Source organism: Microcebus murinus, chromosome 12 (assembly GCF_040939455.1).
Source record: "Microcebus murinus isolate Inina chromosome 12, M.murinus_Inina_mat1.0, whole genome shotgun sequence".
NCBI lineage: Eukaryota > Metazoa > Chordata > Mammalia > Primates > Cheirogaleidae > Microcebus > Microcebus murinus.
In genome coordinates, this window is record NC_134115.1 from 93,077,620 (window position 1) to 93,103,416 (window position 25,797).

At 59.3% G+C, this 25,797-nt stretch overlaps 1 protein-coding gene across 3 annotated transcripts in view; it reads right to left on the bottom strand.

The window, feature by feature from the left end:
* Positions 1 to 25,797, bottom strand: part of NACC2 (NACC family member 2) — a 73,664-nt gene that overhangs the window by 13,425 nt on the left and 34,442 nt on the right. For 2 of the 3 annotated variants that reach the window (XM_076009192.1, XM_012782074.3), the window contains exon 2: positions 19,604 to 20,543. In XM_076009192.1, the coding sequence (XP_075865307.1) occupies positions 19,604 to 20,480 (877 nt within the window). In that variant the 5' untranslated portion in view covers positions 20,481 to 20,543. Of the gene's footprint in view, positions 1 to 19,603; positions 20,544 to 21,622; positions 21,985 to 25,797 lie in introns of those variants that run through there. The other variant, XM_012782073.3, reaches the window with a different exon arrangement.

Sequence of the window (25,797 nt, forward strand, 5' to 3'; positions counted from 1 at the left end):
CCCGGGGACACACAGCTCCCCGGCGAGGTGCGGCACGGCAGGCCGCCAGGAGCCCAGGGAGCCTGTGCGGCCGGTCCTGGCAGAAGCGCACGGGCCGGGCAGCGGGGGCGCGGGGGGCCGGCCACCCACACTCGGGCCAGAACCGAGCCACCGCGATACTCACACACTTGCACAAAAACGGGCCACGGACCTAGATGCAAAACACAAAGCTGCGCAATGTCTAGGAGAAAACAGCCGAGAGTCCTTGTGACCTTGAGCTCACCTAGAAGCCCGGATGTGACCCCAGAAGGACAGTCCCCGGCAGGAGCAACTGGCACGCCGGGATTCCCGGGAGTGGCACGCTGCGGTCTGCGAAGGAGGATGGCCGGCGTCGGTCGGGCCAGGGGAAGAACCCCAGAGCCAGCTCTCCGAGGGGGGACTGGGATCTAACAGACGCAGACGGCTCTCACGGCCGCATGGGGGAACCAAGCCATCCCGTTCCGAGCGTGCGCAAAGGGTGGGAGCAGACAGACCCCCCGCCAGCGGCCGCAGCTGGAAAACCAGCACGAGGAGGGGTGCTCAGCGCGGGGCACGTGCGCAATGCAGAGGAGAGAGCCCCGAGGAAGCACCGGCTCGCTCCGCGGCTAAATGCCGGCAACACCGAGTGCTGGCAGGACGCGGAACGCCGGCACGTCCCCGTGTGCCGGCAAGAACGCGAAACGGGGCCGCCGCTCTGCCAGCAGCCCTGCGGTTTCTCGTGGAGATAAACACACGCGCGGCACGTGACCCAGCACATGCGCTTCTAGGAACGTGCCCGGGAGAAACGAGAAGCGGGGCGTTATCCCCAAAGAGCCCCCCGTGTACGTGTAGCAGCGGCCACCAGCGTTTTGGCACTGGGGACCGGTCTCACGGAGGACCATCTCCCACGGACTGGGCTGGGGGTGATGCCAGCACGCCACGTTCACTGTGCGGTCGGCCCTGCCTGCCAACGCCAGCCTGCACTTGCAGCCGCTCAGAGCCATTTGCGGCGGGGTCCGCGCTCCTGGGAGAGTCCAGCTCCGCGGCGACGGGAGGCCGGGGGCGGCCGTACACACGGACGACGCTTCGCCCGCTTGCCTCCTGCTGCTGCTGTGCGGCCGGCTCCCAACAGGCCACGGTCCCGGTCCGGGTCCCGGTCCCGCAGTGGCACAGGATGCTCACGTTCACGAGCGCCCCAGACCAGAGACAGCCCGAGCGTCCTGCCGCAGGAGAGGGGATGCCCCCGCCCCGCCCCGCTGAGAACCACCACACGACGCTGCTGTCCGGCGACCGAAGGAACAAACTACTGACACACGACGTGCACGAGTCTCACGTTCTTCCTGCTGTGCAGACCGCGCTCGTCTCCACGGCGACACGCCGGCGTCCGACGTCCTCCGGAAGACAAAACAAGAGGGACGAGGACGGACCCGGGTCTGCGGGGCTGGGTGTGGGCGGCTACCCGAGGGACTGGGGGTCGCGGCTGTCTGTGTCACGGGGGGTCAGGTCACACGACACCTGTGCCCAGGTGGCTGCCCGGCCCTCCCCGGCCCACTCTGCTCGGCTCCGGCACAGACGCAGGGCTTGTGACCTGTCACCCGCCTCTGGGGCTGCCCCCCTGGCGCAACCTGGACACGGCCACGCCCGCGAGGGACCCAACAGTGCACAGGGATGCCCAGCATGGGAGGGGGTGCGGGGATGCCGTGGGGGGGCTGGCGTCACGGGGGAGACCGGAGATGGGGAACCAGGTGGGCTGGGGACACTCTCAGGATGGGGGCCCCGTGTGAGGAGCAAGGGGAGCCCCAAGTGCACCAGGGAGCCAGGAGGAGCCCCCCAACCTTCTGCTGCTGGCAACACACGCCTGTGCATGGCACACCCTCCTACCAGGCCGGGGCATGCCTGCTTTCCTGACGGCCAGCGCCTGGGCAGCAGCAGGGCCACTGTGTGTGGCCGTGGCACGTGGCATCTGACGTGGTCAAGGCCACCTCAGAAAGCTGTCCTCCCTGGTGCCACGGCTTCCCGAGCTCGGCCTTAGGCGGCGGCCCCACTCCCAGCTCTCTGCCCACTGGCTGGTGAGCCCGTCCCGGCCCAGGGCACTGGCAGCGCAGGGGACCACCTGCTGGTCAGTGTCCCCGGGACGTGGCCTCGTCACCGGCAGCACTGGGCTGGGGCGGGGCCGCTGACGCCCACGTGGGCCCTGCCTTGTTCTCGAAAGGCCCCAAGAGACTCCAACACGCTGCGTTCGGTGGAAGCAAAGAAGCCGCGGATGACGACCAACACATCGCTCCTTCATGCGGCAAAGGACAGAAAGATGCTACCGGTTTAGCCACGAAACACCACGATTTGTGGCTCTAAACCACGTGGGAAATAACACATCTCGGAAGCACCGAAGGGCTGCGCGTGTCGGACAGGAACAGCGAAAGCCCGGCCGGGAAGCCAGGGAAGGGCAGACAGAGGTGGGCCCAGGGATTCAGAGTCAGGACTGAGGGAGGGTCCGCCCGTGCCCACCTCCCACCCTCTGGGCTCCCGGAGCGGGGACAGAGGGGCACACGGGGACAGCTGCTGGGGGGCCGGGGGCCGCGAGAGGTCAGTCCCTCACGGCACCCCAGGGCCCTCCCGGCTCAGCTCCCAGAACACTGGGGAACCCCTGGGTGATGCGGCCCCCCTGGGGTTCTCCCTCCAACTGGACCAGGCCCTGCACACGCCAAGCGGCACTGGTCGGTAGTGGCAGTGGCAGGGCTCCGCGTGTCTGAGAACGACGACTGGGACACGTCAGGACAAACCAAGAGCAAGGGGCAGGACGGCACCAACACCACATGTACGCACATGTGTGTGCATGCGTCAGACACAGACGAGGCACCCCAGACACGGTGCCGGCTGCGTGTGCCCCACGGTAGCATGGCCTTTCCCTCCGTGACCTTTTTCCAGTCTTTACGGCGGTGCGCACACGCTCGCCACGCAAAAGTAAATACGCTCACCTTGCAAACATTCCGGAGACTTCCCCGTGGCTGTGCGGGAGGAGCCAACATCAGGCTGAGCCCTTCACGAAAGACAACTATAAAAGCTGCGTTTCTGTTTGAATGCCGAGGAAGCCGGGACTTGAGGGGCCCGGACCCCGAGGCGAAGGAGCCCCGGCCACGGGGCTGAGCAGCCGGAGGCGGCCGGGCAGGGCTTGGGGAGCCTGGAGGGGCTGAGATCCCGACGGCATCTGGGTGCAGCCTCACAGCTTTCCCCGGGGGTTTTGCAGACGACCAGGCAGCACCGTATGTGGGCTGAGATTCAGAAGACACAACTGCCAAGAAACTCACAACAATGAAGTCTAGAATTTGGTGTCTCACATGTTGGGGAGACAGAATTAGATTTCGGGCCCTGCCAAGGGGAGGAGTTCTGGGGAACACCAGGCTTTCAGCTGAGACCCAGACACGGCCGTGGCCTCGGTGGGGCAGACCAGACACACCCAGCCTGGGCCGAGGCTGTGCCCGGCACTCTGGACAGAGCCAGCTCCCTCCTGCTGAAGATCTTCAACCGACAGTCCCCAGACCCTGCTTAGAGCTCCTACGGTGTTTCCAGGTGACGTCCAGCAATCAATACAGAAGTGCCAGGAATACCAGAAAACCAGCACCAAAACGACAAAAATCAGATGACTAACAGACATCGACTTTAAAATACCTATTCTTCCAGCCTGAGGAACACAGCAAGACCCCATCTCTACAAAAAATTTAAAAATTAGCCGGGCGTGGTGGCGCCTGTAGTCCCAGCTACTCGGGAGGCTGAGGCAGGAGGATGGCTTGAGCCCAGGAGTTTGAGGTTGCTGTGACCCAGGCTGATGCCACGGCACTCACTCTAGCCTGGGCAACACAGCGAGACACTGTCAAAAGAAAAGAAAAGAAAAGAAAAAAAGAAAAGAAGAAAAGAAAAGAAAAGAAAAGAAAAGAAAAGAAAAGAAAAGAAAAGAAAAGAAAAGAAAAGACGTTTATCTGCACGGTAAGAAAACTCGACGCGTCATAACGGGTTGCGTTAAGCGGTGCTGACCAGGAAACTCGCGGCCCGAGTGCTTTATTTTAAAAGGCTAAGAAATCAGTGATCTATAGATCAGTCTCAAAAACTAGGAAGACAGCCTATTAAACTCAAAGAAAGTAGAAACAAACTGAGACAGAAACACACATAAATTATATATAAGGTAAAAAAAAAAATCCAGAAGCTGGTTCTTTGAAAAGACCAATGTTAACATAACGGAGGCTCGGCGGCAGACCTGGATGAAGGAAAAACAGAAAAGACGTACACAAAGGCTACCGCGATCGCTGCCCTGCGCAGGCTCCGCAGAGTAAGGGCGTAGAAACTTTCGCCGCCCCGAGGGCCGCACGGTAGATATTTTAGTCCGTCCGACCGCACGTGGCTGCTGTCGCCCGTCCATGCTTGCCGGCTGCAGACAAGGAGCCACGGCACAGATCTGCCACGGCACAGCCTGCTCACACACTACAGACATGAAGCTCTTAAGAGGATATTGGATCAATTTCATGCCAATAAACCTGAACACCAGACGAAGCTGACAAACTTACAGAAAAACACAACTCACCAACACTGACACAGGAAGAGCCAGAAACTCTGAGCTCCTACAGCTCGTACAGAAAATGAATCCCAATAAACATCTCCCTACAAAGGACTCCGGACCCAAACGGCTTTGCCTGCGAATTCTTTCAAACACCTAAGAAACAGCACAGTATCATACAGACTGTTTCAGATTGTTTTTTTTTGTTTGTTTTTTTTTAAAAAGGAAGGGTATAATTCTCAATCCATTGTGTGAGGCCAGATAACCTTAATATCAAAATATGAGACTTTAAGGGAAATTGGGATGCAATCTCGTTCGTGAACACGGTGGCAGAAATGCTAAAGAAAATTCCAGCAAATAAGGAAAAGCATGAGCTCGTCCTACACAGCCAGCGTCACAAACCCGAGCGGCCTCGATCCCTGCTCAAGGGCCTGGCTCTGAATTCCCACCTCCTCTGCTCCTGGGGTCTGGGGCGCAGCACCGGCCCCCACTGCATGTGGCATGCCTGGGGGTGGCTGGGAGACAGGTTTCCCAGGAGGCATGTCCTGCCTCTGCGGCACCTCTGGTCCTCAGGCCCGGCCAGGCTCCACTGCCCACCTGGCCCTCACCTGGCCGTCCTGCTCCAGGTCTCTTCCGGGATATTAACACCGATCACGTCTCACCTCGGGAGGGACAAGGATACCTGAAGGTGAATTCAGAGGCATGTAGAAGGACACCACGTCCCAACCAGGTCGCATGTATTCCACCGATACACGCGTGTTCCGATGTTTGAAAAGGCGGTCAGTGCAGCCGAGCACGGGAACAGAGCCGAGGAGGGAAACCACACAGGCATCTCAGATGTTTAGAGAAAAGGCGTTTGTTAAAATTCGACACTTATTTATGAGACAAAAAAAAAAAATCCTCTTAACCTAAAAGACATTTCGTCCGTCTGATAAAATGTATCACAGCCGGGCCTCGGGTAAACATCCCACTTACAGATGAAATCCCAAGAGCGTTTCCTGAGCTTGGAAACGGGACGGGATGCGTGAAAAGTTCTGGCTGCTTCCACGAGGCGAGATAAAAAGGTTAAGATTAGAAATAAAGAAATAAAATTGTCATTGTGAACAGATGACATGATGATACCGTGTTTCCCCGAAAATAAGACCTACCCATAAAATAAGCCCCAGCGGGATTTCTAAGCATGTGCGCAGTAGAAACCCTATCCGGAAAATCAGCCCTAGCGACGGGCGTGGCTGCGCAGCATCTGCACAACCCGTGCATTTCGTCGTGGAGCGGGAAAGAAGACGAGCAGCCCTTCTCATCCGCCCCGTGAGAGCTCTGCTGCTCGACATGAGAGATCGGGGCCGGTGGTTCTAAAGGAAATAGAGTCGCAAGACATTCAGGATGGAATTCAGGGTCTGGAGAGTGATGATGATGTTCCAGAAGACGACTTCACTATATTTGAATAAATGTAGATTGTTGTACTGTACTTAAAAAAAATAATACATGCCCTGAAAATAAGCCCTAGGGTGTCTTCTTGAGGAAAAATAAATATAAGACCCTGCTTTATTTTGGGGGAAACATGGTACACATAAAAAATCCCAAAGAATCCGCAGGTAAGTGCCTACAGAAGTCAGTTTAGCAAGGGGAACAGATTTGTAAAATAATCCCATTTGTTTCTCTCTGTGAGCAACAATGAAAGCAAGAAAGGTGAATACTGTGTAACTTAAACAAACAAGCGAGTCTCTAGGAACCAATCTAAACAGGCTAGAGTGAGTGCCGTGGTGTCAGCCTAGCTCACAGCAACCTCAAACTCCTGGGCTCAAGCGATCCTCCTGCCTCAGCCTCCCGAGCAGCTGGGACCACAGGCATGCGCCACCATGCCTGGCTAATTTTTTCTATATATATTAGTTGTCCAATTAATTTCTTTCTATTTATAATACAGATGGGGTCTCGCTCTTGCTCAGGCTGGTTTCAAACTCCTGACCTCGAGCTATCCGCCCGCCTCGGCCTCCCAGAGAGCTAGGATTACAGGCGCGAGCCACTGCGCCCAGCTGACGGTAAGAAACTTTTTTTTACAAAAGCAAAAACAAAAAACTCTACAGTGACAGTAAACAGATCATAGCAATAAAGGAAGAAATAAAATCAATCAGTGGGGAAATGGGGAGAGCCCGTCCCACAGAAGACGGCTGACTAATCCACAGAGTTGTAGGGTCAGAAATGACCTCATCTGTAACTATCCGAGCAGGAAATGGCTCAGGCGAGAATCGCCAATAAACACTGCATTTCCCCGAAAATAAGACTGGGTCTTATTTTTATTTTTATATTTATATTTATATTTTAAATATCTTATATTTATTTTTCTTCAAGTAGACACCCTAGGGCTTATTTTCAGGGAATGTGTTATTTTCCCCTCAAAGCCTCAGCTTGCAGCACGCACAGGATGGCCAGAACCTGACAAGGGGAGCCGACCTTGTTGGTGGGGCTGCCCACTTCTTTCCGGTCATCTCTGGGATAGTAGCTGTCACGATGGGCAGGTGAGAAGGGCTCCTCATCTTCTTTCCCGCTCCGCGACGACATGCACGGGTTGTGCAGACGCGCTGCGTAGCCACGCCCGTCACTAGGGCTTATTTTCGGGGAAGGGCTTCTATTGCGCACATGCTTAGAAATCCTGCTGGGGCTTATATTATGGGGAGCTCTTATTTTCGGGGAAACACGGCATTATACGAGGGTGAAAAGTTGGTGACGCAAAAGACGTTCACACGGCCTCTTGTCACGAGGGGGAACAGCGGCTCCGTCTGGCAGAGCCGACCGCAGCCAGACCCTCCGTGGCGCCCTGAGCGATACGGAGCCCGGCGGGATGGCACGACTCCGGACGGGACGCGCTGGGAGGGACACGCCGCTTCCCCTCGCGCGACGATCTGCGGAAGAGACTGAGAAACTCCTGCACGCACGGAGGCCGAAGAGAACAGCCGCGAAACGGAGGAGCGTGTGGCTCCGGATTGCACGCCCGGCCAGGAAAACAGTGTTGCCATAGAAACACGGAGTTGGGACGCCGGGGAAGCGTGAAAGCAGACCGCAGACCGCAGGATGACGCCGCGCGGGGGGAGAAAGCTTCTCGAATTTCAAACTCTGCGCCGTGCCTACGCAGGAGAACGCCCTGGTCTGTAAGGAAAGCTCAGGGTTTTGGTGTGAAGCAGCAGAACACCTGCAACTCACTCCCCGATAGTTCAGGGGAAAACCTACACACGTACAGAGGAAAAGAATGAGAAAGCAAACGTGGCAGATTCCCGCCGATCGGTGACTCCGCGTGGACGGGTGTACAGGGGCTCTTGGTACCCGACTCACAACTTTCCTGAAAGTTCGAAACGATTTCAGAACAAAGTGAGTTTTCGCGTCTTTGTGAGCATATACGGGGGAACATCATGATGATCTCGAGGTGAGAAAAGGCTTCTCTACGTAGGACGCAAAACCTGCTATTAACAAAACAACCGATAAACGTCACTTCGCCAAAACGGTATTAAGAAAACGAAAAGTTGCGCCGCGGGAAAAGGCATTCGCAACACGTCCGACAAGTCATGCCGACTCGCAGCATAGCGTGTAAAGTGTTGAGAAAAGGACAGAAAACTCACCGTGGGGTAAGGCGGGGACAAAGGCACTTCACAAAGGAGGACGCCCAAGGGCTCATGAGCTACAAAAGGTGCTCGACAGACTCACGCGTCACCAAATTTCAAGTCAATGTCACTGAGACTCAAGACAGTGAACTGCCCATCAGTGGAACAGTCACAGTGTCTCTGATCTATCAAAAAATTATCAAGGTAATTATTTCATAGGAAAAAAAAATTCATAGACACATTTGTGGCTCACGCCTGTAATCCTAGCACTCTGGGAGGCTGAGACAGGAGGATTGTTTGAGCCCAGGAGTTTGAAGACAGCCTGAGCAAGAGAGAGACCCTATTTTTCAGGGGATGTGTTATTGTTTTTCTCTACCAAAAAAAAAAAAATAGAAAGAAATTAGCTGGACAACTAAAAATATGTAGAAAAATTAGCCAGGCATGGTGGCACATGCCTGTAGTCATAGCCACTCGGGAGGCTGAGGCAGGAGGATCGCTTGAGCCCAGGAGTTGGAGGTCGCTGTGAGCTAGGCTGACACCACAGCACTCTAGCCCAGGCAACAGAGCGAGACTCTGTCTCCAAAAAAATAAAATAAAATAAAAAAAAATAGACACATGAAGAAGCACAAAAGGTGATCCTGAGCGGAAAAATCTGTCAATTGAAACAAACTAAGAAATGACCAAATGACGCAGCAGCTGACAATGTTTACACCGGATGCTACACATACATTGAGTGTGTTATGCACAAAACAGGAACTCAAGGAGGACAGACGGGAAACACAAAAACAAAGGAACTGCAGAGCAGAAAGCCCGTGAATGTGAAGAAATCACAGTAGAAATTATTCAATCCGAAGCCCAGATCGGAACCAGGCCGCTGAATGATGAGTAACCAGAGCCTCCCCAGCAACACAGAGTTTAATTGGGGGAGGGGCACAAAAATATTTGAAAAAGTGATGGTAAAAAACATCCCCAAATTTGGTTTTTGAAAAAGTATAAATGCACATGTCCAGAAAGCTCAGCGAACCCTAAAGCACAATAAACACAAAGAAAACAAACGCATGTGATAATCCAGTTGCCGGAAACTAGAGACAAGAGCCCCTGAGAAGAAGACACAACAGACATGGAGACACACGAGAAAGGCGGTGGTTTCCCGGGCAACTTGGAAGACAAGCATGCGGTGTCTTTAAAGTACTGAAAGCAAAAAGGAACCGTCAACCTAGAATTCTATACCCAGCAAAACTATCCTTCAAAAATGAAAGCAAGGATAAATTATTCAAGGAACAGTGATGGCTTCTATCATAAATAAAAGTATACCTCAAAAAGGCAGGGTTTTGTTTTTGTTTTTGTTTTTTTGAGACAAGGTCTCACTTTGTTGTCCGGGCTAGAGTGCCATGGCATCATCATAGCTCACTGCAGGCTCCAACTCCTAGGCTCAAGTAATTCTTCTGCCTGAGCCTCCCAAGTAGCTGAGATCACAGGCATGCACCACCATGCCCACTAATTTTTATATTTTTAGTAGAGACGGGTCTTGCTCTTGCTCAGGCTGGTCTCAGACTCTTGGCCTCAAGCAATCCTCCCTCCTTGACCTCCCAGGGTGCTAGCATTAAAGGCATGAGCCACCAAACCCAGCCTAATTTTTCTATTTTCGTGTAGAGGCAGGATCTGAATATGTTGTCCAGGCTGGTCTCAAACTGCTGGCCTCAAGTGATCCTCCCAACTGGGCCTCCCAAAGTACTAGGTTTATAGGAGTGAGCTACTGCCCTTGGCCTGTAAGCCAGTTGTTTTTTTAAAGGTGACACAAAGACATTTTTTATAATTTTTCAGAATTCACCACTTAGTGTAACACTAGGACTACAGGAAATGTTAAAGGAAACTCTCAGGCAGAAGGAAACTGACCGCAGATAGAAACTCCAATCTGCACAAAGTGTGGGGAGCTGGGTTAAGGCCAGTATGGGGGGTAAACACGTATTTTGGTTTTTTTTCATTTTAAAAATTTCTTTAAACAAAAATTGAATTGGACCCCCACATGAAAAACCCCAACCCATACATCCCACTTTGGTATAATTTGAGTTTTTCCCACCAAAATTCATGCCGAAATTTGACCCCCAACGTGGAGGTGTTGGGTCATGGGGTGGATTTCTAATTCCTGGCTTGGTGTCCTTCTCCCCCTCTGGATTGGTTCTCTAGGGAAGGTTTCCTCACCAGTGGGTTGTTACAAAGTCAGGGTGTCCCCGGGTTTTGCCTCCTGGCAAGTGTCCCCTTCCATGTTCCCCTTCCCCACCACGCGGACATGGCCCAAAGTGCTCACCGGAGGCTGGGCAGGTGCTCCTTCCTGCACAACCGGGAGCTCAGAAAACCTCTCTTCTTCCTACATCACCCAGCCTCACAGACTCGGTTCTAGCCACAAAACGGACCGAGACACACCCTGTACAAAAGTTAGCTCGAAATGGGCCGTGGGCCTAACTATTAAACACAAAGCCACAAGCAAGCGGATATGCAGATGGCAGGTAAACACATGAAAGATGTTCAACATCCTTAGATCCTAGAAAAGTATGAATTAAAATCGCAATGAATACATGTGGCGCTTGTTTTTCCATTCTTGAGATACTTTGGTTAGTAGAATGGGAGGAGGGCGGCGGGTATATACAAACACAACGAGTAAGATGTGCAACGTCTGGGGGGTGGACACACTTGGAGCTCGGACTCGAGGGGGGAGGGGGGGCAAGGGCAATATGCATAACCTTAACATTTGTACCCCCATAATATGCTGAAATGAAAAAAAAGAAAGAAAAAATAATAAAAGCTTGTTTAAAAGTACGACGACAACAAAAAATCGCAATAAAATATCACTTCGGACCCACTGGAATGGCTGCAAGGAAAAACCCCGGGAACTGTGGAGAACAGGGACGCTGCTGGTTGCAACATGAAAAGACAGAACTGTTAAGGCTCTGGAAAGGGCTCGAGTGGTTTCCGTAAAGTCAGACGCACACTCGCCCCACGGCCTGCGACCCTACCCCTGGGTAACTTACCCAGTGGAAATGAAAACTTACCTGCACACAGAAACACACTTGCAAATGTTTATATTGCAGCCGCTGCATGCACGATTACTAAAAACCTAACGTCCTTTAACCGGCAAGAGCGTTCACAAACCGCGGCGCGGCCGCACGGAGGAATACCACGTGCTCGGCAATGAGAAAGAATGAGACACTAACAGGCACGGCAGCGCCAACGGGCCTGGAACGCGTTCGGAGTCCACAGGCAGGTTCTGCGCATGATCCGCCCACACGACAGCAGCAGACGAGTGGTCCCCAGGCGCCGGGCAGGGATGAGAAATGACCACACGGGGCAGGACGGGTTTCAGGCTATGAGCAGTTCTGCATCTTTTTTTTTTTTTTTTTGAGACAGAGTCTCACTCTGTTGCCCAGGCTAGACTGAGTGCCGTGGCATCAGCCTAGCTCACAGCAACCTCAAACTCCTGGGCTCAAGCGATCCTCCTGCCTCAGCCTCCCAAGTAGCTGGGACTACAGGCATGCGCCACCATGCCCAGCTAATTTTTTGTATATATTTTTAGTTGGCCAATTAATTTCTTTCTAGTTTTAGTAGAAGACAAGGTCTTGCTCTTGCTCAGACTGGTCTCGAACTCCTGAGCTCAAACGATCCTCCCACCTCGGCCTCCCAGAGTGCCAGGATTACAGGCGTGAGCTGCCATGCCCAGCCCGGTTCTGCATCTCGACATCGGAGCCGGTTACACGGCTCCTAGTTGCATTTGTGTGAGCTGAGAAACCCGCACCAACGGGTACCTGTCGGTGCAGGTGAATGTTAGGTGACCAAACGTGGAAAAAAGACAACTGACTGTTCATGGTGAAATAATAACATATTGCAAGGCTCACAGTGTATGGAGACGTAAAACACACAGAAGGAACATGAAAACATGCTGTTTCAAGAGCCCTGCGTGGCACAGGTGGGCTCTGGCAGGCTGAGGAAGCCACAAACCATAGGGCAACCACCGAGCAGCTGATGGGAGACAGGAACAACCAACTGGTAAGTTCACAGCAGAGCTGAAAAGCAACACTAGAAAGCACTCGATAGGCCGGGCACGGTGGCTCACACCTGCAATCCTAGCACTCTGGGAGGCTGAGGCAGGCAGATAGCTCGAGGTCAGGAGTTGGAAACCAGCCTGAGCAAGAGCAAGACCCCGTCTCTACTAAAAATAGAAAGAAATTAACTGGCCAACTAAAAATATATAGAAAAAATTGGCCGGGCATGGTGGTGCATGCCTGTACTCCCAGCTACTCGGGAGGCTGAGGCAGGAGGATCGCTTGAGCCCAGGAATTTGAGGTTGCCGTGAGCAAGGCTGACGCCTCGGCACTCTAGCCTGGGCAACAGAGTGAGACTCCGTCTAAAAAAAAGAAAAAAGAAAGGGAACATCTAAGTGGTTCTGTGTCTAAAGTCAACTGTGATTTGTAAGAATACCGGTAATTACAGCAAATCGGTAATTAAAAACCTTCTCATAATTAACAACAGCAACATACTCCAGGCCCAAGTGGCTTCATTGGTAAAATAATTCTATCAAAGACTTAGGAAACATCATCAAACTTACACAAACTCTTTCGGAAAGTGACAGAAGGAGCCCAAGGTCTACCCTGATGCCAAAACCAGACCAGGACACTGCAGAAGTATAGACCAACAACCTTTGTGAGCAGAGGCACGAAATTCCTTGAGAAAATATCAGCAAACTGAATCCAGCAAACTCATATACGACATAAACACCGTAAAACGAAATGGCCAAGCGAGGCTTATCCCAGGAATGCAAGGGCGGTTCAACCTTTGGACTGTAACTGACGGGATACCCCTTATTAATGAAATCAAGGAGAAACCCACATAGTCACTTGGACAGAAAAGTTTGTGGAAACTTCCACAAATCAATAAAGGCGTCTACGCAAAACCCACAGCAGATGTCGCCCTTACGATAAGCGACTCAACGCTTCCCTGACACTGAGAATGTGGCAGAAAGTTCTGTCTGCTTCGCCGGTCTCCACTCCAGCCCGGGTGCAGAGAGCCGCACAGACGGGGCAGAAAGCAGCAAAACTGTCTTTATTCAAAAGCAATGTGGTTCGTGTAGAAAATGCCAAGGAGTTTACAGAAAGCTACTAGAACGAATCACCAAGTGCAGCATGGTGGTAGAACACAAGGTCAATGCACGAAAAAATCAATTTAGACCGGGCGAGGTGACTCACGCCTGTAATCCTAGCACTCTGGGAGGCCGAGGCGGGAGGATGGTTCGAGGTCAGGAGTTCGAAACCAGCCTGAGCAAGAGCGAGACCTCGTCTCTACTAAAAATAGAAAGAAATTAATTGGCCAGCTAAAAATATATAGAAAAAAAGTTAGCCGGGCATGGTGGTCCATTCCTGTAGTCCCAGCTACTCGGGAGGCTGAGGCAGGAGGATCGCTTGAGCCCAGGAGTTGGAGGTTGCTGTGAGCTAGGCTGACGCCACAGCACTCTAGCCCAGGCAACAGAGTGAGATTCTTGTCTCACTCTATTGAGTGAGACAAGAATTTTTTATGTAGGAAAAAAATTTTTTATGTAGGAAAAAAACATTTTTTTCCTAAATTTTTTATGTAGGAAAAAAAAATCAATTTATTCCTACATACTAGTGACAAACAGCTGGAAAATGAAATGATAAACAATATAATTCACAAAGGCACCAGATTAAACAAAATATAGGAAAGAAAACGTATGTGCAAAAAAATATAATGCCAGAAATTCCACTCCTAGATACACAGCCAAACATACGATAACATGTCAGCCAAGCATACGATAACATGTCTGTCAAAGCTCGTACGCCAATGTTCATAGCTGCGTTGTTCATGGCAGCCTAAAAGTGGAATGCCTGTCCACTAACGACGTGATAGATAAAGTGTCCATACACAATGGAATTTTATTAGGAGGAAAAAAAAAATGAAGCACTGACATTTTGTTCACTGTGGATGCCCATGAGGCCAAACGAAAGAAACGGTCGCAGAAGACCTCATATCGTACGAGTCCCGTTCATCTGAAACGCCCAGAACAACCTACAGAGGAAGTAGACCGGCGACTGCCCGGGGCCGAGAGGAACGTTCCGGAAACGGAAGTAACCGCCAACCGGCTCTAAGTTTCTTTGGGGGCTGACAAAGCGTCACGCATAGTGGCGATGGCTGCACAGGTCTGAATACACCGAAACCCACCGAATCCTGCGTTCTGAATGAGTGAGGGGTGGGGCGGGTGGGTTAGGTCTCGGTGGAGCCGTCACACCCAGGATTAGCTCCAGTGTTCTACTGAACACTCGAGATCACAGGTGAGAGAGACCGGGGGACACCGTGCTCCTGGATGAGAAGACCCAGCGCCGTGAAGAGGCCAGCTCCTCTTGCACCCACCCCCGGATTCAACACCACCCCCGGATTCAAAGCCACCCCAGCAGCCTTGTCATCAGGAACCAGCAGGCTCGAGCAGGGCTCGAAGGGGACCCGGCTTTGCGTAAGAGCAAAGCAGCTCCGAGAGCTCCCGAGAGCTTCCGCAGCCCAGACCACACATGGACGGGACAGGACGCAGGAGCGGACCTGCACACACGGCCACCTGGGCCTTGCGAAGGTCACCCGGTGGGGACACGGCGCTGGGACAGCCTCACGTCCCCGCGGAAGGGATCGAACCTCGCCCCTTGCCCGACTGCTCACACGGAAATGCATCCAAAGTGAACCATCGACCAGAACGTGCGAGCAAAGAAAAAAAAAAAAAAAGCAAAAAAACACGACAAAACTTCTGCAAGAACACACACACACACGTTAACAAAAGAAACCTCTGAGTTCAGGTGAGCAAAGATTTCTTGAGCAGGCCACAGGAAGCACTAGCTATAAAATGAAATATTAATAAATTGGTCTTCATCAAAATTTAAAACCTCTGGTCTTTGAGAGACACCATCAAGGTAATAAAAAGGTAGCCGGGCCAGCAGAGGATGTCTGCACGACAGGCGTTTGGCGAGGGGCCGGTCTGCAGATGCCGGGAGGAACCCCTAAACCCACTTTGCGTAAAGGGGCAAAAGATCGGAAGAGACGCCCACAGTGAGGTTGCAAGGTGAGCTGCTGAGAGCCTGAGACACGCTCGGCCTCGGTGACCATCGGGGACAGACACGCAGCCGGGACCGCCACGGGCTGCGGCTGGCGCTGCCCCCGCCAGGAGCCGAGGACGGGAGGATGAGGACGCTGCCATCCGGGGCTGCAGAGCACCTGCCGGGGAAGGTGGCCTCCCTCGGGCCCTGGACGTCACCGGCGCGTGCACAGTCTGTCCCAGCAACGGCTGCTCCTCGTCACTCACCCAGGAGCGATGAAAACAGAGTGACCCCCCCCACACAGGCACCCCTGCTCCCTAACGGGGCAGAACCTTCTAGATGGTGCTGAGCTAGGAGGGGTGGGCAGCTGCAAGCAAGACCACCCCAGCCGGGAGCCCTGTCTCCACTCTGGTCCTGTGGTCCCGGGCCGGAGCCCGGGTGCTCACCTGGGGGGGTGGGACTCGGCCAGCGCTGACCTCTCGGCCTCTGCCGTGCCCCCTCCGCCCCCCGCCGGACACACAGGAGCCCCGCCCAGGCGCACCTGCTCAGCGTGCAGGGGTGTGGACGGCTGGGCTGAGCCGCACGGGGGACTCCCGGGGTCCCTGAGCGGCCCCAACTTTCTCCACGTTTTCCCTGAGTTCAGGCAGCCCCCGCTCGGCGCGATTCCCCGGCCGCCGGAGCAGCGAGGAGGGCAGGCGGGCAGACCCCGGGAGCCAGGCGGCCCCAGAGGGAAGAGGGGCGAGAGGCACAGGGACCCCAAGGCCAGGCAGGTCCCCCCCGGGACAGGGCGGCAGGGGAGGGCGAGGCTGGTGTGAACGCCACGGTGTCGTCTCTGACAGCCACGGAGAAAACATCTGCCAGCGACAATTAAACATCTGGCTGCCCGAAGTCTCTGCCGGGGGTGGGGCAGGGCAGCTGGGCTGAGGACAGCGCCACACGCTGGGGCGTCCCGGGGCCTGGGCCATTCGTACGTCCCCGCCAGTGGGGAGGGCAGCGGCCACACCCGTCTCGGCCACCACTGCCTGGACCTGCGGGTCCGGGTGTGCTAACGGGACCCGTGGACACGTGGAGACCACAGAAGTGGCCCGGGACACCCCGGGAGCCCTCCGCCCCGCCGGCCCGAAAGGCGTCGTCCAGTCCCCGTGCCGACCCCCAGCAGGCCGGCGGCCTTGACCGGGGCAGCCCCAGCTCCGGGGTGGGGGACACGCAGACATCTCCCGTCCCTGGCCCTGCGCCCCCCGGGGGAAGCCCAGCAGGCTCGGGGGGAAGGGAGGACTCGGGGGACGCCGGGGTGGTGGGGGTTGGGGGGTGCTGCTCAGGCCGTGTTCTCAGCTGGACCAGGCCCAGGACTGGGGCTGCCTCTGCGGGGGCCGGCGCCCTGCTCTCTCCCCACGTCGGGCTGGGCCCGAGGCAGAGGTCTCAGTCCCCAGCTCGGGGCCCCGACACACCTGTGCTGTGCCCCGGGAGACCTCGCCATCGGCCTCAGAGGAGCTGCGCCGGCACCCCCACTCCTGGGGACAGGGGCGTGCTCTGCGTCCCACCCTCCTTTGCCCCGGGTGGCCCGTCAGCGCTGTCACAGGGCTGGGAGCAAGTCGCCCACGTAAGCCACAGCTCGGGCCCTGCAGGCGGGCCCCGAGCCCCCTGCAGGTGTGGACAGCGACTCAGTCGGACGGCAGAGAGCACCCCAGGCCGCACGGGGGACGAGCCTCCCTGGGTGAGGGCTGAGCACACGCCAGCACACGCCCCCCACACAGGCCCTGCCCAGCACCATCCCTCCAACAGCGACCACCGGCACGTCCTCCAGCAGGGTAGGAAAACCACGGGCAGAAACACCTGACGCCGGGGAGGCCCAGAGATGTAAACAGACGGGCCGCGGCGGCACAGCACACGGCAGGGGCTGCTGCGCTCCAGGGGCAACTAGCCCGACCTGCGACGTCTTAATTCCAACAACAAGAGGTGACCACGCAGGACACGCTGCTCACGGGCTCCTAACGGGACGGGGCAGGACGGGGCTCACCTGTCCCTGCACTGGATGCAAGACTCCGGAAGATCACTCGGGCCAAACTCTCACCTAGCAGGTGGGGAAACTGAGGCCAGAGAGGAGACGGGGCTCGTCATGGGGGCACCTCGGAACATGCTGGAATCCACCGGGTCAAAGACAGCCACCTGCTCGGCTCCTGCGCTGGCCCTGGTGGCTGCCCCTGGGTGGGTGTGAGGACGGGCCCCAGAGAGACCAGCCCCAGGGCACGAAGGGACCCGCAGCAGGGGAGGGGTGGCACCCCAGCAGCACCCCGGGGGGCAGTTCTGCGCAGGGGACAGGCCCCGCATCCCCGCTCACCCCGAGGCACCGCTGTCCAGCACACCCGGTGACGCCGGCCACGTCACTGCCAATAACCTAGATTTCAACCAAGAAATCTCACACCCCCTTTCCCTGCCCCACTTATGGGTTTGCCGAAGACAAAACCACGACGAGAAAACCCAGACTGCAGCGCCCAGAGCCGGACCGTGCGGCAGGCAGGGGGGCGGGGGGGGGGAAGCAGGGCAGCCCCACCAGCCCGATTCTTTCCTCCCTGCTGTCCCACCGTTGACACACCTGCAAAGGCGGGGACCTGTGTCACCAAGGCACGGACAAGCCCCCGCGGGAACACAGCCCTGGGGGTCCCCACCCTGCACCCCATCTGGGTGTGGGGAGCTGGCACAAAGGCCTCCTGGCGACACCTGCAAGACCCGGGACCCTGCAGCCTTTTCACCCACTGTCCCGCTGGCCCCCGAGACCCCCGTGAGGCAGTGGGCTGTCCCGGAGCAGGAGTGAGGCGGGGGCTCCCGGCTGACCCAGCACCAGGGGCCGGTGCCTGAGATGAGCTAGCAGACCCCGCTGTGCTCCAGCAGTCCTGCCACCCTGCCCTTTTCCTCGCTGTCCCAAGCGTGCCGGGCCAAGGTCACGCCAGACCGGCAGCGCTTGTGCAGGGAGGACCCTGGGGAGACGTTCAGGGACTAGAGTCTGTTCCCTGCTCCATGGTGCTGGGCACTGACCCACCCGTAGGGCCCTGTCTGGCCACTGCCACTGGGGGGGGCCTCAGGGACTATAGGGGGTGCCCAGCCCGCCAGGGGGGCTGCGGGGACTAGAAGCCTTGTGGCTGCTGGGGCAGGGGGTCCCGGGTGGCTGTCGGCAGGGACAGGAGAGTGCACACTGGGTAGATCCCCCCGGCCCACGTTGGGGACGTGACTTTAGTGTCCTGCACTGGCTCCGTGGTCGAGCCAGAGCCACGTGTTCTCCCCCCTCTGGAAGGGCCGGTTCGGGGCTGCCAAGCCCTGCTGCCGACCACAGAGAAAACCAAAGCCTGGAAGCCCTACAGTCTGCGGGCCGGCGGTCTGCAGGGTTCCCGAAAATGCAGCAACATGCCCTTAACCTGAGTAAGGGGTCGAGGGACCCACCAGGAGCTGGGTGTTTGGCGGGGGGCAGTGGTCCCTCCCGGGCTGGCCGAGCAGAGGCCTCTGTCCAGGCTGCCGAGGGGGGACCAGCTCCCTCCGCCCCCACGGCACCGACCAATGAGGGGAGGTGGGATGGGGGAGTGTCCCACCAGGGCACAAGGAAGTGGGGTTCACAGGGGAGGAAAGAGGCCTCACGCTGCCCCGGGGCGCCCACCCACTGCTGGCACTGAGCCCAGTCCAGGCCACTGTGCTGGGTCCCGCATGCAAATCGGCCCAGGCACACAGCGGGGTGCAGGGACACCCAGTCCTGGGCCCCAACAGCAGGACGCTCTGCCCGGGAAGCCCCGCACGCGCTCGGGGACCGCGGCCCCGTCTGTGGTGCCGGCGTCTCAAGCCGGGGCTCCCTGAGGTTGCAGGTCCCCAAAGGGGGAGCAGCCCTCCCTTTGACGAATGAACTGGAGCTCCCCACCCCCACCCCCTGCGTGGGGCTTGGCGGGGGGGGGCAGCACAGAGGGGGAAGGTCAGAGCCAAGGTGGGACCTCGCAAGTGAGGAAGCAGCTGAGGTCAGAGGGAAAGGAGGCAGGACCTCCACGGTGCACACAGCACCAGGCACTTGACGGACAGAGAAACTGAGGCCCTGAGCCCTCAGGCAGGTCCCTGGACCCAAGCAACCCTCAGTTTCTTCATCTGTCCAGAGGAAGCTGGGCCTTCCCTGCACCTGCACCCGCACCCACATCTGCACCTGCACCCGCATCCGCACCCACATCTGCACCCGCACCTGCACCTAAACCTGCACCTGCACCCACACCTGCACCCGCACCTGCACCGCGGGTCTTACGCGTCTCCCGCGGCCTCCCGTCCCAGAGCTCAAGTCTGGACTCCTTGCTTAATGGAGCCTGGCCGGGTGGGGGCCCAGCCCGCGCCCCAGCTAGCTCCTGGCCCGGCCGCGTTACCTGCGTAGCCGCCCGAGGCCTTGATGTACACCTGGCCGTACTGCTCCTCCACCATGGTGTCGTAGGCCTCGTCGTCCTCCTCGTCCTCCTCGTTGTGGTAGGAGGTGGGGCTGTCGGTGGTGGGCAGGCTGCTGGCCCCCGGGCTGGCCCGCTCCCCCTGGGGGTAGGGCACCTGCTGGATGCCGGGGACCAGGGTGGCCAGGCCGGGCACCCCGTAGTAGGAGACGCGGGGCAGTTTGAGGGGCGCCGCACCCGCCACCACCGCGGCCCCCGCCACGCTGTCCCGGGGCCCCGTGTCCAGCGGGCGCTTGGAGGCCAGGCCTGGGCCGGCGGCGGCCGGCGGCAGCTCCACGGCTTCGTGCTTCACGCGGGCCAGCAGCGGGATGGGCACGGAGGGGGACGGGGCGTAGGCGGCGGCGGCGGCGGGCTGCAGCTGGTTGCAGGGGCTCTGGGGCTCGGAGCTGGCGTCCTCGATCACGGCGGTCTGCGAGTCGCAGTGGGGCGAGCTCACCTTGAACATGAGGTCGGTGCCGCGCTCGATGATGTGCTGGATCTGCAGGAAGCCGGCCGTGTACATGACCACCAGCTGCTCGCTGGCCGTCATGGTGAGCCGGCCCGTGTAGCAGAAGGACAGGATCTGCTGGAAGCAGGCAGGCGGCACCGAGCCCGGCAGCTCGAAGGCGCTCTTGCTGTTGCCGCTGAACAGGTCTCGGAAGTAGAGGCTGCTGGCGGCCAGGACGGCGCGGTGGGCCTTGAAGGCCTGGCCCTTGACCACGATGGACACATCGCAGTAGAGGCCCAGCAGGCGCTGCTCGTTGAGGCAGCCCAGCACGGTGCTCCCGAAGTTGGGGATCTCGATGTGCAGCGTCTGAGACATGGCGGGCGGGCGCTGGCGGCGGGCCTCAGACTCTCAGCGCGGGGCGGCCCGAGCGGGGCACATCTGCGGGGGTGGGGAGACAGGGCGGTCAGTTCCCGGCCCCCCCAGAGGGGCGGGAAGGAGCGAGCCCTCCCCACGCACGCCTGCCCCCAGCCCCTCCCCGCGGGGACAGTCCAGACGGGTCCCCGGGGACCCCGCGGAGGGACCAGGCGCTAGAAGGGCTTGGCGGCTCAGGCCGGACTGCACTACCCTGCTAGGCCCCTAGGAGGGGGCTTCCGACACCCCATCACGGCACAAGGCAAGGACAGAGGCCCGAAGCCGCCGCAGGACAGGACAGGATGGGGCGCGAGCCCAGCCGAGCGGGGCACATGCGGACAGGGTCAGCAGCAACTCCTCTGCCAGGAAAAAGTTCCCGGCCCCCCGCGTAGCCCCCTGCACTGCCCTCGGGAGGGACGGGCGGGGTGGGGGGCTCTCGGAGGCGTTCACTTTCTGGCGTGTTTCCCTTCCTCCCGGGGCAGCCGGCCCTTGGGGGAACCAGGACAAGCGTCCTGCCAGCCCCCACCCTCCGCCCCGGCCCCCCGCAGGTGGGGAAGGGGGTGCACGCAAGTGAGCAGAAGCAGGGAGAACTCCGAGAGGCTCCTGCGTCCTCCGTGTAGGGGGAGACCTCCCTGGGCGCGCCCCGCTCTGCTCCGCTCCGTCCTCCTGGGTCCCCCAAGCTGGGACCCCAACCCGGGTCCTGGAGCCGCCCGAGTTGGGTGCCCTCCCTCCTGCCGGCTCCCGGCTCCCGCTGATCCCCGCTGGCTCGGTCCCAGCCCAGGTGACTCGAGGGGTCCCGGCCCGAGCCTCGGCACCCGGGCAGGGGAGGCAGGGCGGCCGCGGCTGTTTATCTGCGCCCGTCTCTGCGAAGGGGGGCGGGGGCGCCAGAGGAGGCGCCGGCCAACTCCGCAGGGCCGCACAAAGGGCCGCTGTGTCCGGCGGGAGGAAAGTGCGGCGGCCGGCCGCAGAGCCACTGGGCTCGGGGAGGAGGGCGGAGCCTCCCTGCACCAGGAGTTGGGCAGGTGGGCGCCACGCAGAGTGGCCCGCAGTGGCCCTGCCTCCGAGAAGTTGCCGGGCCACGGGCGCCAGCCGGCGGGGAGACCTACCTTTGGCCGCTGCGGCCAGCGGCCCGGCACTGCCCGCTCGGCCCGGCAGGGCAGGCTCCCCGCACGCCAGCCCGCCTGCCCAGCTGCTCCGGGAATGCAGCAAACGGAGCGGGAGCCCTAGGGTGGGGAGGGCGCGAGGAGCCGGGGAGGGGGAGCGGGAGGGGGGGAGGAGGAGGAGGAGGAGGAGGAGGGCAGAGCGCGGGGCGCGGGCCGCCGCAGCTCAGCTGCACCCAGGCCGGCTCTCCCGGGCAGTGCACCGCATCTCAATGAAGCGGCCGGATGCAGACGCACATTCAGGCAGCTCCCGGGAATGAATAGCCGCCTTTGATTTCGGAGCCCAAGTAAATGCCAGCTCCCAGCCCCGGCTTTAAAAACAGTGGAGCGCCGGTGCCAGAGGAATGCGCGGCTCCGGGTGTTGGTACAAGACAGACTTTTGATGACTCACTGCAATGCAAACAAAGATGGCAGAAATACTGTACTGTACGCGGAGAAATGCTTCGTGGTGCCACGGCAACTGAGACAGCCTGGAAATTTATGGTGCAGTTTTGCATATGAATTACCCAGTAAACTGCCTCCTGGCCTTCCAGGACAGCCCAGTGTCAAAGCATTTAAACTATTCCAAACAGTCTGCAGGGCTGGCAGAGAGCTTAACTCCTCCAGGGCAGGCAGGGCTGGTGGAGAGGGCCGTGGGAGGGCGAGGGGGACCCAGGGCCTGGGACGCACTCATGGGGGGCTGGGGGAGGGCGGGGTGGGGGCACAGCCAGGGGAAGGAGGCAGGAAGAGGGGCAGCACCCCACTCCGAGCTGCCACCACCCCTCCTGGGGGACTGGCCTTGTCCCCTGCCCTGCTGGGGTCCCAGAGCAGCTGGCCCTGCTGGTGCAGCCCAGAACCCGTCCCCACCCCACGCCCCAGGCCCCTCCTGGCACTTTCAGAAAACAGCAACTTTGTGGCCCGGCCACCAGGAGCTGGAAGGACCAGCCGGGCCCTGACGGTCCGGGCAGAGGTGGCAGTGAAGGCGCCCACTGCTCGGGCATACCCTCGGCCGTGCCAGTCCTGCAGCCCACCCGCTCAGCCGGAACCTGGCCATGCTGCCCGCCCAAGGGGTGCTCAGTGTCTGACCTTTATTGAGCCTCTTTCTGGGAGGGGCAGGCACACAGGCTGGCGGCCAGCCCCAGGCCTGCTCGGGAGGACAGGCTCACCCCCCGCTGCTGAACTGTGTGGGCCCCGGGGCAAACCACTGGACTTCCCAGCCTCAGTTTCCCCACCTGCCACCAACAGTGACCCAGGAAGAGCATATCCACCCCAAAGAAGGGGAGCAGGGTCCAGGGTGGAAAGGTCAGGCTTGCTCCTCCCCACCCCACCCCCATTTAAGGAGTTGTCACCCCCACCGCAGGCCTGGGAGGAGGGGAGGTGACAGCTCCCTGCTGTTCACCCCAGTGTCCCCTCCCACCGACCTGGCGCCTATACACGCACCTGGGCCTCCCCATCTGAACACCAGACAGACCAACAGCCACCGGACAGGAGCAGGAGGAAACCCTGGTACAGGGAAGCCACCAGCACAGGGACCCCCAGAGACGGCTTTGCGCCTGGTGTTTTGATGACAGAAATGGCCCTTGCTCAGCTGTTAACCCCCGGCGAAACCCTCCACCTTGTGCTCTCTGCTTAGTTGCTGCCTCCTCCAAGAAGTCTGCCAGGAGCCCCTTGTGAGCTCAGCGGGGGCAGGGCCGGGTCTATCCGGTGCCTGGTGGGCGACTAACTGAATGCTGGGCGCAGCCAGCCAGGGCCACTCGGCAGGGGCTGTCGTGGGCGGCGACACAAGGCATGGCCGTCCGCCTCACCCCAAGGGAGGTGGGGTCGCCTGAGCCAGGCAGGGGCTCTCGGGCCACGGCAGGAGTGGCTCGGCCTGGCCAGGGGTGGGCAGAGGCCAGGTGCCCGGTGCACAGGCCCCAGGTCCTGCAGGCCACCGGCCACTTCCTCAGGACGCTGCAGCCTCACAGGCCGATCCGTGACTTGGGTCACGGTTCACGCTCAGATGGCCACAGGGGTAGGACAAGGGTATGTCCGTGAAGACTGCAGCCCAAGCCTGGTGCATGGACACCGGTGACGTCCACTCCTGCCGTGACCGGGCAGGAGGGCGCCGGGGGGAGGGGCGTCTCCATCAGTGCCAGGCCGGCCCGGCTCACCTCTGCGCCCCGAGCCGGCCCCCCAGGGCTGGGCCAGACCAGCTGCCCCAGAGAAGGGGCCATTATTCCCCTGGAGGGTGCTGGGGCCGCCGTGGTCCCCGGGGACCGAGGACAACTGGCGCCTTTGCTACCCTGTCCTTAAGCCACCTGTGCCGTGAGCTGCCACCCCACGCCCAGCCGCCGAAAGCTGGGCAGGGGCTGGTTTCAGGTTGCTTTCTTCGAAGCCTCGAGAACAAAGCTGAACTTTAGATGGAAGAGCACACTGGAGGCTTGGCGACGCTCCCAGGGCCGTGAAAGCGGACGCGGCCACGGCTGACCCTTCGTCTGCAGCCGGAGGAGGGCCCGGCCTCAGTGGGCCCCGGCTGCGGGCAGGGCTGTCTGCTGCGGAGCGGGAGGGACCTAGCCTGGCCCTGGGACTCCAGGGCCTCCTCCCCTCCCAGCACGGGGGGCTAGCCCTGCTCTGTGACCACATCGCCTCTCTGTGACTCAGTTTCCCCACCCCTTGTGTCCCGGTTCCCCTGCACCGTGAGAGTACCACGCCCATCTGTTCAAGGAGGGTTCCAGGGGGCCAAGAAATCCGAGCTCTCGGTTGCCCCAGCCGCCACACTCAGAACAGCCCCTGGTGACGGCCCTCCAGTGGAACCCACTTCTGGAAACCTCTGCAGACCACCCCGACCCCAAGTCCAGTCCCTGCAGCTGTGCCAGCCTCGGGGCGCCCCCACCCCACAGGGAGACACGCAGAGGAGGAGGGGCAGGTGGGTGGAGGGAGGAGCCCTCTGGACGGGCATGCAGGGCGGGTGGTGGCGGGCGGAAGGGCTGCCCCCACCTGAGTGTGGTCCCCAGGTGGGACTGGAGTGACACGCGGTACCCAGGCTGGGGCAGCCACGCCGGCTCCAGCGGGCGCGAGACCACGCCGAGGGCGTCCGCCGGGCCAGAGGACGGGGACGGGCGGCTGTCCCTCGAGCAGGGGCCCCCCTTTCCGGGCCCCCACCCCAGCCACAGCCCCACAGCCTGGGGGGTCCTGCCCAGAGTCCCGGGGAACCCCACGTCCCTGGGCGACTCCCGGGCGGGAGCACAGCCGCACGGAGTGGGGCTGACTTTCTGCAGATCGCCACCAGCCAAAGGCGGCGAGAGAGATTAAATTAAATAAAATTATTTTGCAGGATTTAATTTTACCAATCTAATAAGAGGTTCTGGACCTCGGGAAACGCACAGCCATTAAACACGGGGGAGAGGGCAAGGAGGGGGGGCGTGGGGACATTCTGCAGGGAAAGAAGCAGCTCCCCCTGCCCCCGCCCCGCCCCGCCCCGTAGGGAGGCCTGTCCCCACGGAAGCCCCTCCCACGGGGCCAGGCCAGTGCAGCCCGCCCCTCCCCAGGTCCAAAATAGCCCAGGGCACCTGCTACAGGTGGATCCCAGGCTTTGGCCCCAGGACAGAGGACGGGGCACACGTGAGAGGCTCAGGGACCGGGAAGACGCTGGGGACTGGCCCACTGTGGCCTCAGTCTGCTTCCACCCCATCCCTAAGGGGGCACAGCCCTGCTCTACGGGGGCCTGGGAGGTTGACCCTTCCAGGGTGGAGGCTGCCCAGCTCGGGTGTGCCCAGGCCCAGGGAGCCGGGCAGGGCGCCCGTCTGACCCCAGCTTTGCATCAGACTCCTAGGACGCCGAGCACAGGGCCGGCTGGAGCCACCAGCAGGAAGACGCAGGAGCTCCGGGGCAGGGTCTCAGCTGCCAGGAGCCGTCTCCCTGCATCCCCACCACTCACCACCGCACGCTCTATGTGCCTGCTCCCCAGCCCCCCAGACCAGGAAACCGAGGCACAGGCACAGTGAGCCTCTTGCCAAGGTCTCGGAGCTGGGAGGCAGCTGTGTCCAGGCACCTGGTCATCACCTTTCCAGGTAGTCTTCCCTCATCCAGTACGAAAAGCCAGAAGGCAAGGACTGGCCCCGGCCCGACAGACCCCGGGTCACCGAGACTCCCGGAACTCCACG